The following is an 18,853-nucleotide window of genomic DNA, read 5'->3' as shown; positions in this document are numbered from 1 at the left end:
TAATCCTTGAGCCAAAGGCTGATATTTTTGTTGGTGTTGATAGAGCATAAACTATGTTTAACTGTGTTTTAATATAGCATAGCCAAGGGCTAGTCTTTGTTTATTTTTGACAAAGCATAAACAATTCACCAATATGCTAGGAAGCCAATACAGAGCAAACGATTTGTACTTTTTTTAGGCTTGTCAACCTTCCACTGGGTGTCTAATGAACGAGGTTCATTTAGAATGCCAACTCCATATTTCCAGCTGTTGGTGAGAACAAAATAACGTAAAATTAATGCAATAGTAGGGCAGAGCCTTACATTTCAAACATTAATAATATTCTGTAACAAATTACTTAGAAATGACACTGATAGGTTGAGACAGGCTGACTATGAAGAACAAAATGTTGAAGCTTCTCGTATTGTGCCCCTTTTTTAAGGACTGGTCAACCGTTTAATGTTAGGGAAGATTCCTCCATTGCAATTTTTAAATTGATTGACTGATTGATTGAGGCACCCTCAATCCTTCTCTTATGCATTACTGTACATGTTTTTTTTTAATTGTTGAAAGCAGGGCTAGATGTTTATTTGTTGTTTTTTTTGTATTTGTATTTTTTTTTGTATGCGCTGTTTTTTGTATTTCATGTTATCACTGCTGTGAAACATTTTTCTCGACACCATACGTATTTCAAGCCTACTCCATCCACTTCAAATTGACTCAACAATGAGATGAAGAGTAACGGTGACAAACAAACATCAGTTGAAATCCAAACAGTTGTTCATTCAAACGTTGTGTTTTTTTTTTCCTGTTTTGTCTTCTGTCGTTTTTCTTACAAGACTGACTCGATGCACAAAAGAGATGTTGCATGTTTGCATCATCGATGTGTCCCATGCTTTAAAAAAAAATAATCACATTCCTATGTCAGTGTCAAATCTTTAGAGAACTTAACAAGATTGTCAGTTAAAGAAGATGATACAGAGCGGGTTAAGAACAACGCTTTGAGGAACACTTTGTTGGTGGTGGTGAAGTGAGGTAAGCATTTCCCCGCAAAAGAGTAACATCAGCCTTCAGCAGAATAAATAAGAACCAAAGACTTGAACATATAAGTAAGCTTGGCTGAAATACAGGAATCAACAACGCAGTGGCACCTCAACTTACAAGCAACACGACTTTCGAGTTTTTCTCGATATGTGCTCAGCCAATTTTCTTCTTGCGCTGCCAGCAATTATATGAGTTATGAAAGCTAGTTGTCAGCAGGAAATTATAATCTGTAATCTTTTCTTGACCAGGACATCCTTGCAAAAGAGATCTCAATTGATCTTTCCTCAATTAAACAAAAAAGTTGAATAAAATATAACAGTTTGAGAAATCGATGTACAGTCTACACATATATAGCCGCAAAACAAAATGACTGTATTTTTGTGATTTAGTTTTGTTTAAAAGGCACAGGTTGTCAAGGGAGGCACTTACCCTTTAGTTCTTACAGTGCCAGTGATATCCAATCAGTCAATGTCTCAGTGGCGCCACCAGGGGGTGGCCATGGCCACCACTGTAAATTTGCCTCAGATTTTTTTTTTTTCCCCAGTAGATGTTTACAATAAATACATATTCTGGCTCCATATTTTTTATTTTGAGTCTCTGTGGATACAGAGCTGTTTATTTTGTATTTTTGTGAAAAGCAAATGGGATGTTGTTGCCTTAGTCCTGTTTCGATCTTGCAAGGAACTCACAAGAGTGGCTGCTGCTCCGTGTCCCTAGCCAAGTAAAGCTTATGACCAGGGTAAATTAATGGGGTTTGTTAATTGTAATTTTGTAACAGAGATATGAGAAATATGTTAATATATAAGTGACATTTAAGAAAAGTAGCGCTTGATATTGAGTTAACAATTAGTATTTAGCCTAGTAATTAAGCGCATTCGCTTGCGAATGTTAGCATGGGATCTTAGTTTATTGTTTAACATATGACAGACGTGTTGGACACAATATGTTGTTGTATTTTGCAATAGCTTTTCAAGTTTATAAAAAAAAAAAAAATGACGACCATTTTACATCTTTAAGCCATCTACTGTGAAGAAAAATACAATAATAATAATCAACCAGGGTTATAACTGGAGGAGTTATGTATGTACCTGCTGAAGGCACGTAGCAAGGGAAGAATAAATCGTATGCCTTATATTCATTACGCTGCTCAAAATGTTAACTGGTATCAGTTTGCGCACATAAGGTCATTTTTTGTAACAAGAAATATAAGACAACAAACCAAAGCCTATAGGCATTTTCTTGAGTCTTACTAATAGTTTTCAAGATTCAAGAGATTTATTGTCATATGCATGGTTGTACCACACAATTAAAATCGTATTTTGTTCACTTCCCGAGCAGCAGACGGCATTCCATAATGTTAGTCAATAAAATGATAACCGGAAATGATGGCTTTCTTTTTGCTGTGCCGCCCCAAGATTCGAAGTGGTCCCTCTCTGGCCCCACCCTCTGCGAGTATATTTGACCCACTTCGACATTCTATGTGCGACAACATATAAACACATACACACACAAGCACATGGATGCAGAAACAGATTCCTTCATTTATTAGAGAAGCTTTGCCATTTGAAAGTTGGTTTTGGCGATGGCAATCAACCATGCATGGAAAGTGGAAAAAGAGAAGACATTTCGCAATATATCCAGAAACAGAAAGACACCGCTGATGTCAAGTAGTGAATGAGGAGACATCAAGCCCATAGAAACAATGCTTTTGAAGAATATGTGATGTTGGCAACTACGTCTTAGTGGACGTCGGCGACACAAACATATGGAGCTAAGGTTGAGCAGGGCTCATCGATCCAGATATCGTCTGAAAAATGACACAGTAAACAGATTTAGACACCTTGTTCGTCACTCTGTTAAAAATCAAATCGCCTTGAAAACATACTGTTTGCTCCAGCATTTGTCAGGACACAGTCCTCGGTGGGTGTGACAGGATCTGCGCCAACAAAGGCATCAAAACCAGTAGGTGAATCATCGGTCCACTCAAAGGTTCCTTCCTAAAAGACAAAGTCACATTTGATCAAGTCTAGTGTTACCATAATGGAGTTTCAAGTGTGTATGAGCACAAGACCTACCACATCTCTGTCATTGTATCCAATCCAGGCATCATCTCCATCTCCAATAAACTTATCAATCAGCGCCTGAACTACTACATTTTCCCTAGCGTTTAAGATGGAGGCCAGATGCCCTCCGACAGCTATGCAGGTTTGCTAAACAGACGGTGGAAAAAAAAAAGGTCAGGATTCTAAACTCTTGCGTTGAGAACATCAATGCAATTATAATGATTATTACCTCGGCATCCTCAAAATTTCTGTCTTGGTCCACAGCCAAGAAACAGCGGTCATTGAAGCGAGTCCAGCCCTTTGGACAGCAAGGAACTGGAAAACAGTGATTTCACTCAAATTATGTAACTACATTTCACATCTATCAAATTTAATTGAGAAAGGCACTGGTACCAACTTTTAACTGTCCCTTTAGACAACTGAAAAGACAAAAAATAAAAAAAAATAGCAGCAATTAGAACGCTATCCTTCATGATGGCTCACAATAATGACAACATTCACAATCTTGACAAAACCCTAAGCAATTCTCGCTTGTAAGATAAAAGTGTTCACTTACGACTCCAGTCAACAGGCCACTGATCCCGCACAGGAGAAGCAATGAGCGAAGAGCCAATGCCATCTGCACAATGACAGACATTTTTTTTTTTTTTTTTTTAAAAGATCACTTGGTTTGGCTTTGTATGACGGTAAAAGTCGCAGTATTAGGCTTTCATAGTACAAAATGTAGGCTGTGTCGTGTTACCTTTGCAGTTGTGATGCTTGCTGCTCAGAGGATGTGAGGAGAAGGAGGACGAGCGCTCCTTTTTATACGTCGGCTCGACGCTGCCCCGGAATGTTGAACGTGTCACATGACGCACCTGACGAGTTCTCGTTTGCCCCTGGCAAACAATGGGACTCCAAAAAAGGTTGTACGTGTAGCTAATTTAGCATAGGCTGGCAGATTTCAGTCCATCTGTTGGTGCCTGTCATGTGGGCATGTGAGATTTCTGGTCAACGTGGCGTTTATGATATGTAATACGCGCATTGATGCCTCACCAGCCCCAAATTCAAAGCGCTCGTGTTGAATACGTGAAACATCATCGATCTCTCATCCAACTTGGAACCGAACTTCTCACGAAGTCCAACTCGTAACATTTTGGGTCCCTCGTTTGTTGTGAATGGAAAGCCTTAGAAAGGGTCGTTTTTCAGAGAAGTTGCTTAGATTCAAAGAGTTAGGAATTCAACATGTGATGAGGCATTTGAGAGGCAGGGCGGTGATCTTGCGCACGAGGAAACGTTCTTTTGACTTCTCGGTTAATTAGTTGAGTTTGATTGCTACACTCCCGTGTCACACCCTCATGTCCTCCAAGCCATGCGCAGACATTTTGTGCTCTCCAAAGCTGAGAATGAGTCAGCAAAAGTATTTTCTGATGTTGCGCCCCCATAGCGACTTTACCGGGGTAGGTTTGAACTACCTTGACTGGTGAGCATTTTCGAAGAAGGGGCTGCGGTTCTGCAGCTTGTGCGCAACATCCTATCTCACGCCCACAAGGATTTCGAGATTCCGCGCACACGCGGACCGCCGGCACGCTCTGTCATATAACGCCAACGTTTCGCTCCCTTTCCGATAAATTCCGAGAACAATGCTTCATGGGTGACGTCCTCTGCGGTCGGCATCAAACAGTCACAACAATAGGGTGCGTCGACCGCAGGCGGACCTCATTAAGACTCAGCATCACACCTTGAAATGTAATGAGCTTCATTTCAGAGGCACACCCAACATGCATCCACCTCCGGTGACGTCAATGATGTGGGTCGCTTGGTATGCAACTCGTCCTGTCTAATTGAGATACTCCCATGGCCTGGCTGTCTGCTGGGGCGTTGTCTCGCCCATGTTGTGACAGCAGCTCGTTAAGGGCCTAATTGGGCTCCACAATTGACATTTTTTTGTTACATTACTTAAGGTGTTCCAGACCAGCCCACTCTAATGACTGATTTCGTTTGTGCCTTCTATTATCATGTATGCCAAATCTACAGCTGTTGTTGTGAGGGTGTATGAAGGCCGATTTAGAAAGAAAAATAAAATCTTGAACTGTAATCTCATTCAAATAAAAACAATCTACTACTTTCAGATTTTGAGGAGAAAGCGTGTGGGTGTGATTTTCTGACTGCGTTGAGACAAGATCCTTCCCATTCTAGTTTATACTGACATTTTTGTTTGATGGTCTAGAGTCAGATTTCCCTTATGGAAATCTGGTCTACGCAAAAGAATGTTTGAAGGAGTGTTTGACAGGCTAGAGATACTCATGATCAACAAGACATTATTAGAGAAGATTTTCATGTTTATACTCATACAGAAATCATTGGAGCATTCACCTTGTTTCAGCAAGCCTTTTTTAAAAGGACACTCACACGATATTATACAAAAGAATTCATGTGTGTAGTGTTATAATTCTCGATATAGGGCTTGGTCTCAAGAACACTTTTTCACTTTTTCACATCTCATTCTCAGCTGAGAATCAAAGGCATTTTTACTCAGTCTTGTCAAGGTCTTGGATAGGGCAGACTGGATTGTTGATAAGACCAGTCAAAACCACAAAAACTGCTACGAGTGCTCTGACCAGTGAGAAATTACATAATTTTTAGAAGTGAAACAACACATTTGTTTGTGAGATTTAATTAATTGTGTATTTAAAAAAAACACATAGCAGAAATTGTTTTTGTCAAAAATGTAATGATAAAAAGATACTGGTCTTTTTTTTGTTTGTTTTTTTTCTTGTTTTTGTGTGTGTGTGCGTGTGTGTGTGTGTGTGTGTGTGTCTGTGTGTGAGAGAGAGAGAGAGAGAGAGAGAGAGAGAGAGAGAGAGAGAGAGAGAGAGAGAGAGAGAGAATTGCATCCAAATTTTAAGCGTGATGCTGGACACTGAACCTATCAGAGTCTGTGACCTACTAAAGATGGAAAGTGATCACGTCAAAAATAGAAGGCTCACAAGACCAAATTTGACAGGGAACACCCACATTGCTTCAAGATGGAAGCCCAAATGGCAGACCAAAATTAGTGGCACAATCTGTGTTTTTTTTTGTTTGTTTTTTCGGTCATATATATACAATGTACTACTTTGATACGATTGTCTGTGGCGCACGAATGCATCACATGTAGAGGAATAAAATTGATGAGCGATACGGTAAAGTTATGGGAAAGAGTAGTTGAAGCTAGACTAGGGGCAGAAGTAAGTATTTTTGAGCAGCAATATGGTTTCCATGCCAAAAAAGGAGCACTACAACTACAGTATTTGCTTTGAGGATGTTGATAGAAAAGTACAGAGAAGGTCGGAGGGAGCTGCATTGTGTGTTTGAGGATCTGGGGAAAGCTTATGACAGGGTGCCCGGGGATGAACTGCGATATTGTATGAGGAAGTCTGGAGTGACAGAGAAGTATGTTAGAATGGTGCAGGAGATGTATGAGGACAGTAAGACAGTAGTGAGATGTGCATTAGGTGTGACAGAAGAGTTCAAGGTGGAGGTGGGGCTGCATCAAGGATCAGCTCTGAGCCCCTTCTTGTTTGCTATGGTGATGGACGGACTGACAAAGTTATACAAGAATCTGCTGGGACTATGATGGCTGCAGGTGACATTGTGATCTGTAGTGAGAGTAAGCAACAGGTGGAGGAGATGCTACATGGTGGAGGTTGGCCCGCAGCAAGACGTGTGTGATGTGTGTGAATGAGAAGGACCCATGTGGAAGAGTGAAGATACAGAGAGATGAGACAAAGAAGGTGGAGGATTTTAAATATTTAGGGTTAAAAGTCCCAAGAAATAGAGAGTGTGGAAAAGAAGTGAAAAGCGTGTGCAGGCAGGCTGGAAAGCTGTAGAAAAATGTCAAGTGTAATGTGTGATAGAAGAGTTTCAGCTAAATTGAAAGGAAAGGTGTACAGGGCGGGGGTGAGCCCAGCAATGAAAAAGACAGGAAGCAGAGCAGGAGGTTGCAGAGATGAAGATGCTGAGGTTCTCTTTGACCAAATGACCAAGATGGCTAGGGTCAGAAATAAATACATCAAAGGTGTATGGCACATGTTGGCGTTTTGGGAGATAAACTTAGAGAGGCCAGACCGAGATGGTTCAGACATATCCAGAGACCAGATGGTGAATATGAAGGTAGAAGGATGCTGAGATGGGAACTGCCAGGCAAGGAGGTTTGGAGGAAGACCAAAGAGAAGGTTCGTAGATGTAAAGAGGCCATAAAAGTAGATGGAGTGAGAGAAGAGGTTGCAGGAGACAGGCTTCGATGGAGGCAGATGATTCGCTGTGGCGACCCCTGAAGGGAAAAAGCCGGAAGGAGGAGAAGAAGAAGAACTTGTCTGTGACGCATGTGCTATAAAGCCAATTGTAGTTCAACACATATGATTGAAGTTGGTAGAGGATTCGTTGTGGCTCCCTTGAGCAGGAGGCAGAAAAATAAAAAATAACAACATAGGGTTTGAATGTCTACTCTATGTCATCATTCAAGGGTTAGACTAGTTCTGGATGAGTTTAGCCGCAGCAAGACTGAATATATATTACGTGTGGGAATGAGAAGGACCTGAGGGGAAGAGTGAGGTTGCCGGGTGAAGAGATAGAGAAGGTAAGGGATTTTAAGTGTTTAGGGTCAACAGTCCAGAGCATTGAAGAGTGTGAAAACGAGGCAAAGAAGCATGTGCAGGCCGACTGGAGCGGGTGGAGAAAAGTGTCAGGTGTGATGTGTGATAGGAGGGTTTCAGCTCCAATGAAGGGAAATGTGTACAAGACAGAGCGCCGATGCTGTTCTGCCACTGAGGAAAAAACAGGAGCTAGACCCTGAGGTAACACAGTTTAAGATGCTGAGGTTCTCTTTGGGAGTGACCAGGATGGATAGGCTCAAAAATAAATACAACAAAGGAACAGCACGTGTTAGAGGTTTTGGAGAAAAAAAACAAGAGTGGATTTGTTCCTATAGTGTCACAAACAAGCTTATTTTATGTACTACATATTTTTTTTTTTAAATCGGCAATATGAGATTAGCTTGCTTTTTCAATTTTATCTTTGTTTTTCCAACTTCCAAAATGCTACCGAAAGATGAGCAATATGGAAATGCTCTCATGTTTCTTCCCATGTTGGAAAAAAAAAAAAAAAAAAACAGACAAAATGTGTCAATTCCAAATCGTTGCACATACATTACAAATAAAGAAAAAAGCAGGGATCGGATATGTGTGGAATTTAGTGGTGATTGCTCACGTTTTTAGTTGACAGCTGAGCTTGACAGGAAAGATTACAATGCTCCGTTCAGTGACCATTTCTGGAAACAAGCTGTCTCATCCCAAGATTAGTCCCAGAACTCATTTAAAAAAGACACAAAAATCATCTTAAATCACTTTTGAGTTTCTCATTTTTACACGTATACCTTTTATATGAGCCAATGTCATTTTTCTGTACTGAATGAGAATCCCGCATCGGCAGTCGGAAGCATTTTCCAAAGCAAAGCGTTTTCTTCAAGACAACAACATTTCTCAATGCTCCAGTGTCCTGAGATTTGAAACATCATTTATACTGTATGTGTATTATTGTTTTTTGTTTGTTTTTGTTTTATGCCGACCTTATTATTTGCTGGATAATATAATGGAATGTAGTCTGCTCGGGAAAGTGAACAGAATACAAATTTCATTGTGTGCTATTAATATGCGCATGACAATAAAAACTTGAATGTGTATGAGGCTGAGTGTATGTAAGTGTTAATGAATGCTCGGTAGTCATGTGCCATGACGGAGAAGAAGAGTGGCTTCCGGTTGTACATATTTACTGCCCGTTTTCTTTCAGTAGCCTTGTGGTTCTTCCGCTTTTGTTGATCCTCTTTGTATTTACCTGGTAGGACCCTCGACAAAGGGTTTTTATTTAGGATCTTATTTGCCCGGTGTAGTGCATTAGAGTCAATCTCTCCTGTTGTGGTTCAATGACTTACTATTATACAGGTATGTGCGTGCGTGCGTGTGTGTGTGTGTGTGTGTGTGTGTTGCGTTCGTAAAGTGTTTAACAATGTGGACAAAAGTGGAGGGTGGACACTGAGAAAATTAAGTACCTTCACGTACTGAAACAAACAAACAGATGCATTGAGAGATTCCTTCATTTATTACAGATACCCCTTCCACCTTCCAAATTTGATTGCCATCAAGAGAAATTGAACTGCATAGAAGATAAAAGACAGATACAAAGATACCGCTGGACGTCTGCTATTGTCTCAGGAGATTCTTAAGACGTTAGAAAAGACATTTTTCGTGACTGTGTAGTTGGTCGAGTTGATGATTAGTGACGGTGGGCATCTTTGGAGCAAACGAAGTAATTCAAATCGGTGCATGAGTCATCGTTCCATCCCTCATCTGTAGAGCAAAAGACAGAAAGCATTAGGGAAGACACCGTGACATTCCTAGTAGGTGCTATTCCATGCGAAGAAATCATTGTGTTTTCTAGAAAGGTAGCATGTCAGAAATGAGGAGAAAGAAAATCTCCTTACCGTCGTTATCGATCTCAATGCAGTCTTCGTTGTTGAAGTTGTCAGGCTGAATGCCGGTAAATCCCTCAAAGTCGAATGATGAGCCGTCAGTCCATAGGAAAGTTCCCTCCTGCAATGAGTCAGTCGCAAAATTGACAAGTAGAAATAATACATCTGCATTGTGTTCACTTCAGCAGTGATGAGCCGGCATTGTGGCAAGATAAAAGACCGTCAGACAAAGTAAGTTGATGACTCAAGACAATTAAGAACAAACAAACCAACAACTGATATTGTTGCTTGGGAAATGTTGTACTAGTCAATATATTACCCGAATGGCATCAGAGCCTCCAATCCAGGTGTCTCTTATTTCGTCGAACTGTGCCCGAATCAGCTCTTTGACCAGTGCATTTTCCCTTGCATCAAGGACCGAGGCAAGGTTGCCGCCTTTGAGTTGGCAGACTAGCTAATGGGTGAAAATTGCAAAGGCACAAACTCTGTTATTTCACGTACTGCGATACGGTCATGATATACTACTCCGCGAATGTCTTCCATACCTCCGCATCGACAAAAGTTCTCCGCTGTGGGACCAACATGAAACAGTACTCATCCAACTGTGTCCAACCCTTAGGACAATAAGTCACTGCAACACAAATGATTATTTTAGATAGAAAACAGTAGCGTGTCAACCAAATCTGGTGTCCAATCAAATATAGGTTCTCATGAAAAAAAAACAAAAAAACAAAAAAAAACTGTGACAAACCTTCTGGGATTGCGAACTGCGAAGAAAAAACATGGTTCAAATTAGACAAGTCAGGTCTAGCCAAGATGTGAATAAATCAAACACTGTAGTCAATCCACGAGACTACGAAAGGGGAAATTTTGACTTACGACTCCAGCCAAAAGTCCACAAAGGAGGAACACTGAGCGAAGAGCGAGTGCCATCTGTCCAAGGACAGAAAAATACTTAAGTGGCCGCTAAATATTATAATCCGACAATGATGAAGATATTTGAAAATGTAGCATGTTTCATGATATGAAAGTAATTGGTGTGAAGCTGTGTCTTGTTACCTCTGCAGTTCTGATGCTCGAGCTGAGTGGATGTGCCGAGACGAACGACGAGCCCGCGCTTTTATAGGACGCTTCAAAGTTTGACGCAACGCTGGAATGTTGGGCCTGTCACCTGCATCAATGTCAGGTGACACGTCCGACGAGTTCCTTCTCCCAACTATATTTATGAAGTGAACTTTTCAAAGATACGTGACTGCTTCTCAAAAGCATTTGATGTGGCAGATTTAGCCCAAAACAAATGCTCACATGCGTTTTTCAGTCAAATGAGGCACCGCACAACGTGAATATTTACTTGCTATCTTATGCCAAACGGGCCTGTTTAAATGCCTCAAGCACGTTAAATGAAGAAGCTGTTGTGGAGGAAAATTGGATGCTTTTGTCGCAGAGGGTTGGTCATAGGAAGCCAACACAAATTTTTCATGAGATTTGATTTTTTACATACAGTGAACATATCATAAAGGTCCTTCAGACAGTGGCGAATGTGCAGTGCATTGCTGTCACAAGGGTGGGGTAGCGCCACAGCATACCAGGAAATGTACTTTGAAGTATTTGCATAATTAGTTAAATGGCTGGGGTGGAATCAGGAGAATGATAAGTGACTGCAGGGAGGATTTTACCCAAAGAAGAAAAAAAATAAATAAATAAGGATGGGGATATTGGTCTCTTGTGTTCCGTACTGGAAAAAAGTCATGTTGTTTCAATATATTGACGATGCATTCATCCTGAAGGAGAGAATTTCCCATGAGAATGCAAAGCTGAGCTAAGATTCAAAGCTCAAGCTTCTCCTGTCCTCTGAAAATGAAAAGTTAAATTCATTAGCTAACTAGCTCTACTTTGTGCACCCATTGAATGGAAATCTAAAAACATCAGGTTTGGGAATCAATGCTTACACGTATAGGAGGTGATCCTGTCCTACAAGGACCATAAATTGCATTACTACTCAAAAACGTTGCTCATCACTCTTCTAAGACCCAGCCTATTGATTCATGTCCACCGTTGTGTCCATTTTGTCTCAGCAAGACTTGAAAATGGATTGCATCCCAGCCAAACATATGAGACGTGATTGGAAAGGCCGGGATGTCCTCTACTGACAATCCTAGGATGCAGAGGTTAGCTCAAATGAGTCCAAAGATTTAGACATAAATGAATAGGCTGGGTGACTCAACATATCCATCTAAAACCAGCACGGTCGTTAGCACGTCTGCCCCGTGACCCTGAGGTTCAGGATTGAAATTTCAGCTTCTGCTGTCCTGTGTTTGCAAGCTCTCGCTCAGTTTGTTCTCACTTGGTTGTGTTGCTCTTCTTCTGCTACTCTGTCTTCCGCCCACATTCCCAAGACTTGCATGCTAGCGTCATTAGAGACTTTAAATTGTCTATGCATGTGAATGTTCGGTTGTCAATACTTGCACTGTGATTCAATGTCAGTCACGCTCCAAAAAGCCAATTTCACCCCCAGCAAAATATATATATATATATATTTGAAGCCAAGTGTCCAGCACGATGATCTGACTGCAATTTACTTATATTACTGTAATACCCCTGTTAATAACACACACAAAATGTCATAGACATAGAGGTGCAATGTTCTTCATATACTGTAATTAAAAGTACAGCATTTGCTCCTTAGATACCCAGCCTATTTATTTGTGTCTACTCAGGTTGACATTTGTTTTTGGTCTACATCTTATGACCCATTCGAGCTACACTACAATGTCGTAGTCTGATCAGTAGAAGACATCGTGGACTTACTGATGATGTCTCAGGTGGTTGGGCGGAATAAAATTAACTCTGCTGTTTTGCTGAGAGAAAATCAACACAACTTTGAACAAATTTACTCAGGAGGTTTTGCGATAACACATTACCCCTCTGAAAGGTTTGGAATATTCCATAAGTTACACGGTCCGCAGAATTTCCATCGTTCAGACCCTCGACAAGATCAGGAAGACCCAAAACAAGGTTTTGTTTATTTTTCAATATATTTGACTGCATTTCAACAATGGTGGATCCAAATTTCAACAACCCTGAAACCTTTTTATGGGGGCTGTTGTCGGCGTCAGATTTAAAGTTGAAGAAGACAGAAAAACATTTTTAACTTTGCCTTCAAAGGAATACGAGCAAACAGTTCCAATTCACTGTAGTGGTCCACAGGAATAGAAATATTCAAGTCAATTCACAAACATCAAGAAGAAGGAGACTGAAGATCACCGAAGGTTAAGTATTTCATCTCCCTGGGAGTTATTGGGTGGTGCAGGGGAGGTGTTCAATTAATTTTTGTCCTGATGAATCATACGAACATCAGCCCGACGAACACTCAAGAGCACGCCCTACAAGTTGGATGACGGTAACGTTCGGGTGACGCTCAAACTTCATAATTGATGGCACACCCACTCTAAATGAATTACAATGCACTTCTGTGAAAGGTAATAGCGCTTCAACTTGAGCGTCAACGTCAACGCTGCTCGTTTTTTTTGGTATGCCACTTGTCCTGTTCAACTGCGCCACCTAATTTCTGCTCGGCATGGAGCCTGTTACGTCTCAAGTGAGGCATGCATTCGCTCAATCAGCTATTTTCAGACCCCCTTCCCACAAATATTAGAAAAAAAAAAGGATCGATAAGTACCTCGGATTGAATGTTTGGACTCCCTAATTGGGATTGAATTGAGCGCCGAGACATGAGCGGAGAGGCGCGCCCACTTTTTAGACTTTGTCGTAAATAACGTCATAGGCCGATGCACAATTCTGGTGGCATCCGTCGTCTAAATTCATGCACGATTCGAGTCTCACATGTTTCATACAACTGAGTTTACATCCACAGAACACATGAAACACCGCCCATTTGAAAATAAAAAGAAAACAACAGGTGCACATTTTGGCTCAGGCTTCAAATTCAGAACCGGCTGCAGCTCAGCCCCAATGCTGTTGGCTGAGCACCAGTATTGAATCTAAGCGGTCGAGAAGCGAATCATGCGTCAATCCTTGGGCGCGATCACACCTTGAGGGCACTTACTGGTAATGTCACGCGGCCGCATGTCGGCACATCTCAAACCATAGAGATGTAAGCAAAGGAATGAGAAAAAAAAGAATGAAAACAGTAAAAATATGAAGAACGTGTTTCAATCGTAAAAGAGGAGTTACTTTTCGTTAGTCACCTCCTGAGAGTGAACCTATTTATTTGAGTCCACTCGTGAGTCCATTTGTTGTTGTTGCCTAAAGTATTAATGAACCTATTTGGATATTAGAATGCTCAATGTGACTCAAAAACCCTCTACTGAAATGATCCCTCAAAACATAAATACTCAACATATCAACTCAAGTCTTGTAAGTCACATTTAAAAAAGTTCTATTTCATCAACAAGGCAGGCCTTACAGTTGCCCTATCCTGTCTTTTGTGCCTGTTGGCGGACTGCGTAGCATCTTTGTGTCAACTGACAATTTGGTGGCAGAGTGTCGCACACAAAATTATGCCGTGATTCTTTTATTATTGTTTTTTTAATGTCATTTTTCAGGCTGTGGTGGTCTTTAATCAAAATGTGATCCTCTGTATGTTTTGGATTCATTGTTATGAGCAGCTTCAATTTCCAAGATTTGTTTTCAATAAACTTGGATTTAATAAGTGTTTTTCCCTTCAAAATCATTACAATCTTTACTCAAGTTTTGTAATCATTAAATATTTCCATTTCTCTTGGGCTATGTGGGGTACGGACTAACCTACATACTTATATCTCTTTCATTCATGATTCCTATACAGCAAACATCTACTTGACTACTGTTAGTAATAACAATGAGTGGTGAGTTTTTTTTTTTTTTTTTTTTTTATGATTCAGTTGTTAACTGGGCAATACAACAAAATACCGAAAAACATTCTAAAAATGTGAAGGAAATGACACAAACTATAAAATAATCAATCATTCAAGTTGTTCTTAGTCCACTTGTGTTCATAGACTTGGGCTTGACTTGGACTGGTGATCGGGGCCTTGAGACTTTACTTGGACTTGGAACCTAAGGATTTGGACTTGACTTTGACTTGAGGAACAACCATAAAAATGATTAATTACATTATTTATTTACATTATAAATAACAGTTTATAATCATTTAACACATATATATATATATATATATATATATATATATATATATATATATATATATATATATATATATATATATATATATATGTATGTATGTGTGTGTGTGTGTGTATAGCTGGTCAGTGGCTTGACTGACAGTTTTATACAGGTGGGACAGCAGCTGGTAGACGATAATTCCAATATTTTTTTACTGTCATTGAAATTTCATAGCATCTTGAGAAGGCGACGGCGCTGGGCTACGTTTTTGTAAAGCCGACACAAGTGAAACATCATTGAAAAGGCTAGGACGTCCTCGACTGAGCATGCTAGGACTGAGTAGGGTAGGTCCAATAAGTTATAAGCTGTAGACGAAAAAAACAAATGTCCACTACAGTGGACACAAATGAAATAGTCAGCTGTCAGTAGGATGTATCCAGTAATGTGTAAGTATCTGTCTTGAACCAGTATTTGTAGAGCATTCTTAATTTCTAACACTCATTACGTACAGAATGTTATGATAACGTGTTGAACACACCACATTACCATTTATCATTTTTGCCACGTTTACTCATAATCCTTTTTATAATCTATTTTATTTTGTGCGGTAGGACTTTGCTGATGTTTTTTTTATTTTTTTTTTCAACTAAGTTTCTATTGAACTCGACATTCCTATGGTCAAGAGGATTTTTCTTATATAGGAATAAGGAAACTGGGGGGGTAAATGTATTTCTTTAAAAGCAATAGATAAATGTGCATGAATAAATCTGTTTTGTTTTGTGTTATTTTTGTTTTATGGTTGATGAGTGTGTTTATGGCGTTTCTCTGACTTTCTAATGGAAACACGCACACATTTCCTTACACAAGCACACACAAACACATTTGATGCACGTACAGATTCCTTCATTTATTGGAGAAATACCAACATCATTTGAGAACAAAAAGAAGAAGAAGAAGAAACAGAAATAGAAAAAATGTTGCAGTACATCCAGTTAAACAAGGGCACCCCTTAAAATTGATCTTGACGAAGAGGAGGCATCAAGATGGAAGAAAAGATATTCCGTGGATTTCCAGATTTGACACTCAAAGGGCTGATTCTTTACCACAGGTTTATGGAGCAGAGATAATGGTTTGTATCTGTGCAGGTTTCATCATTCCATTGGCCTGTGAGAAACATACAAAGGGTTATGTCCCAATGGATTCTAATGTCTTTTTTTTTTTTAATTTAAGACTACAAGATTAAACAATGAATATTCATACCTTCATTATCAATCTCAACACAGTCTTCATTGCCACCAAAGTCATCTGGCTGATCTGCTCTGAAGAACAGGAACTTTGTGTTTACGCCATCAATCCGAATAAAATCACCCTCCTGCAACACAAATTGTGATGAGTCACAGTCGAAGAGAAAAAGAAATGCCCACAAAGCAGTAATAAACCGACTCAACTCTACACTTCCTTCATTTGAGTAGCTGACGTGGTTGAGTCTGGTCATCATTTATAAACTGTGTAAATATATACAATTTTTGCACGAGCCAAGGACTTACAGTAAGTGCATCATGGATTCCAATCCATGTGTCTTCAATGGCGCCACCGTTGCCATCCCTAACCAGTTGGAAAGCAAGGGCATTTTCCACAGAATCCCGGATGGAAGCCAGATTGCCACCCAGAGCGTTGCACGCCTCCTATTGGGAGAGTTAGAAAAAAACAACACTGAATTTGCAAAGCATTGAAGGTTGATTGTTTTGAAAAAAAAGTTTCCAATATCATTTTATGTAGCCCTACGCACAAGTGTAACAAAGTTCTGAATTATGGACCGTAATAGCAGTCGACTGGTTTGGAACCAGTCGTCCATACCTCTGCATCTCGATAGTCAACTTCGGGATCTTGGTAGATGAAGCATCGGTCCTGCAGCCGGGTCCAACCGTCTGGGCAGCAAGGAACTACAACACAATGGTCATTTCAGGAGGAAGACCAAAAACGTCAACAAAACCAAGTTTTATGTGTGATTACCTACCTTCCACGGTTGCAGTGGACCACTGTAAAGATAAACGGCGCATATGAATTTCAGATCAAAATGCAACGCACCCACATCAAACAAAACCAAAGCCATTTAGCTATTTAGTCGCAAAGATTGCATACGAGAGTGGATGTGTACTTTCTAAGCTTCACTTACGACGCCAGTCAGCAGTCCACTGATCCCACACAGAAGTAGCAATGAGCGAAGGGCCATCTGTGTAACGGCAAAAAAAAAAGAACGGCTTCGTGTTATTCACTTCATTTACTTGGAAGTTATTTTTTGGCCATTGCTGAATACTAAAGTCTGTAAAGCTTTGTCGTGTTACCTTTGCAGTCGTGATGCTCGCTGCTGAGAGGATGTGAGGAGACGTCCGACGAGCGCTGCTTTTTATACGTCGGCTCGGCACTGCCCCGGAATGCTGAACGTGTCACTCGCGTCACGTGACGCGCCGGACGAGTTCTCCTTTGCCCCTGGCAAACAATGAGACTCCAAAAAAGGTCGTCCGCGTGGCCGATTTAGCATACAGTGGCAAATTTCGAGTCCGTCTGTCGGTGCCCGTCATGTGGCCGTGTTTATGATGCAGAGTTGATGATTATGATACGTAACGCGCTCACTGACGCTTCCCCGGCACAAATTCCAAAGCGCTCCCGTAGAATATATGAAACATCATCTATGTCTCATCTGATTTTGAAGTTTTCACGAAGCCTGAACCTTTTGGATTTCCGGTTTGTTGTTATTTCAAAGCGTTAGACAGAAAGGGTCATTTGTTTCGGAAGATGTTGCTTTGATTCAAAGCGTGAGGAATGCAACTTGAGATCAGGCGTTGGGAAGGCTGGGTGGTGCTCTTGTGCATGAGGAAATGTTCTTCTGACTTCTTGGTTAATTGGTTAAGTTTGAATGCTACACTCCCATGTCACACCCTCAAGTCCTCCACGCTAGGCGCTGGCATTTTGTGCACTCCGGAGCACAAATGAGTCAGCTAAGTGTTTATTGATGCTGCACCCCTGTGGCGACGTTAAATGCATGCGTAGGTTCTCGAATGCTGAAGAACAAACTGCAGAAAGATCCAAAGAAATGAAATAGGGCCATCTTGATGTTCAATCTGTGCACGCGCTCGAACTCTTGAGTAATAGAAAAACTGAAGGAGGACCAGAGAGAAACGACCCTACATTTTTTGGAAATAATAAAGCAATCAATTGATCATTTTGTTGATTCGTCGTTTTTAAAACATTCTCATCGTCATCACTTAATTCAAAACCAAGCTGGAAGACGGATTAGCTCATGCGGCTCACAGTTTGGGAGTCTCGGGTTCTGGCTGTGGCCTTCCTGTGTGGAGCTTGCCTGTTTCTCCCCGTGCCTACTTCCAAAACACGAATTGAAGTTTGATTGAGCACTCTAAATTGCCCTTTAGTGTGTTTATGAGTGTGATCGCTTGACCATCTCTGTGTGCCCTGCGATTGGCTGGCAACCAGATCAGGGTGTACCCCACCTATTGCCCGAAGACAGCTGGAATAGGCTCCATCCACCTGCAAACCTTGTGAGGACAAGCGCTTAAGAAAATGGACGGACGGACGGACGGACGGACGGACGGACGGACGGATGGATGGATGGATGGATGGATGGATGGATGGATGGATGGATGGATGGATGGATGGACGAACAGATGGATATTCAAAACCAGGGCAGCGTTTCAAATCGGAAACGCACAAGTATACACGCATTATGATTCCGTAACTGGTTTGGACCATGACATGCAAGAAAATACACAAAAAACGTGATCAATGTTTTCCAAAATACAACTTGTTAATTTGATTCAATATCAACATGCATTTTGGTGACGTGACAGTTTCAATGATTTGAAACTTGGTATTGTATTTTCCCCCCACAAATGAACTTTATTTTTATATCACACAATGTTTACTTGTTCATCACAGCAAAGTAAATGTTGTTTTGTTGTCATTTTGTCCTTTTTTATTACAAGTTTTAATCTGCCCTGTCTTTTATTAATTCATCATTCGTTCTTGTTTTTAGTTTATTACAATGTATGTCTTTTTCATTTATTATATATTTTCATTTATTATAGATGATTTAGGCTGTAAAAAATGTATATATTCTCAGTTAGCCTGCTTCCATGCA

The 18,853-nt window shown here is 40.5% G+C and overlaps 3 protein-coding genes across 3 annotated transcripts; all 3 read right to left on the bottom strand.

The window, feature by feature from the left end:
* Positions 1-2,540: 2,540 nt before the first annotated feature.
* On the bottom strand, positions 2,541-3,873 carry LOC148427270 (echinoidin-like). The gene is made up of 7 exons (XM_088405339.1): positions 3,829-3,873; positions 3,643-3,705; positions 3,484-3,505; positions 3,316-3,401; positions 3,099-3,233; positions 2,909-3,020; positions 2,541-2,830 (listed from the first exon to the last, which is right to left on the bottom strand). Exons 2-7 carry the CDS (start codon positions 3,703-3,705, stop codon positions 2,763-2,765), a joined length of 486 nt encoding a protein of 161 aa, XP_088261465.1. The 5' UTR covers positions 3,829-3,873; the 3' UTR covers positions 2,541-2,762.
* A 5,311-nt stretch (positions 3,874-9,184) lies between these two features.
* Positions 9,185-10,656, bottom strand: LOC148427269 (galactose-specific lectin nattectin-like). The gene is made up of 7 exons (XM_088407875.1): positions 10,633-10,656; positions 10,453-10,506; positions 10,325-10,340; positions 10,119-10,204; positions 9,893-10,027; positions 9,586-9,694; positions 9,185-9,451 (listed from the first exon to the last, which is right to left on the bottom strand). Exons 2-7 carry the CDS (start codon positions 10,504-10,506, stop codon positions 9,378-9,380), a joined length of 474 nt encoding a protein of 157 aa, XP_088264001.1. The 5' UTR covers positions 10,633-10,656; the 3' UTR covers positions 9,185-9,377.
* Positions 10,657-15,578: 4,922 nt separating this feature from the next.
* Positions 15,579-17,396, bottom strand: LOC148427268 (galactose-specific lectin nattectin-like). Its single transcript, XM_088407873.1, has 7 exons — positions 17,043-17,396; positions 16,874-16,930; positions 16,715-16,736; positions 16,555-16,640; positions 16,245-16,382; positions 15,958-16,069; positions 15,579-15,861 (listed from the first exon to the last, which is right to left on the bottom strand). Exons 2-7 carry the CDS (start codon positions 16,928-16,930, stop codon positions 15,797-15,799), a joined length of 480 nt encoding a protein of 159 aa, XP_088263999.1. The 5' UTR covers positions 17,043-17,396; the 3' UTR covers positions 15,579-15,796.
* Positions 17,397-18,853: the final 1,457 nt, after the last annotated feature.

This window comes from Hippichthys cyanospilos, chromosome 2 (assembly GCF_059441005.1).
Source record: "Hippichthys cyanospilos isolate Australia breed blue-spotted pipefish chromosome 2, RoL_Hcya_1.0, whole genome shotgun sequence".
In the NCBI taxonomy this organism is placed as follows: domain Eukaryota; kingdom Metazoa; phylum Chordata; class Actinopteri; order Syngnathiformes; family Syngnathidae; genus Hippichthys; species Hippichthys cyanospilos.
This window is presented reverse-complemented; position numbering and strand designations above follow the sequence as displayed.

What these genes read in the sequence shown, in the direction of transcription:
- LOC148427270 (XM_088405339.1), bottom strand. Translation starts at nt 3,705, where the DNA reads ATGGCATTGGCTCTTCGCTCATTGCTTCTCCTGTGCGGGATCAGTGGC. An exon ending in GTGGCCTGTTGACTGGAGTC is followed by an intron (nt 3,506 to 3,642) that starts GTAAGTGAACAC and finishes TTGTCTTTTCAG; the next exon opens with TTGTCTAAAGGGACAGTTAA. An exon ending in GTCTAAAGGGACAGTTAAAA is followed by an intron (nt 3,402 to 3,483) that starts GTTGGTACCAGT and finishes ACTGTTTTCCAG; the next exon opens with TTCCTTGCTGTCCAAAGGGC.
- LOC148427269 (XM_088407875.1), bottom strand. Translation starts at nt 10,506, where the DNA reads ATGGCACTCGCTCTTCGCTCAGTGTTCCTCCTTTGTGGACTTTTGGCT. An exon ending in GAGGCTCTGATGCCATTCGG is followed by an intron (nt 9,695 to 9,892) that starts GTAATATATTGA and finishes GACTCATTGCAG; the next exon opens with GAGGGAACTTTCCTATGGAC. An exon ending in CATTGAGATCGATAACGACG is followed by an intron (nt 9,452 to 9,585) that starts GTAAGGAGATTT and finishes TTTGCTCTACAG; the next exon opens with ATGAGGGATGGAACGATGAC.
- LOC148427268 (XM_088407873.1), bottom strand. Translation starts at nt 16,930, where the DNA reads ATGGCCCTTCGCTCATTGCTACTTCTGTGTGGGATCAGTGGACTGCTG. An exon ending in TTGACTATCGAGATGCAGAG is followed by an intron (nt 16,383 to 16,554) that starts GTATGGACGACT and finishes CTCTCCCAATAG; the next exon opens with GAGGCGTGCAACGCTCTGGG. An exon ending in TGTTGAGATTGATAATGAAG is followed by an intron (nt 15,862 to 15,957) that starts GTATGAATATTC and finishes TGTTTCTCACAG; the next exon opens with GCCAATGGAATGATGAAACC.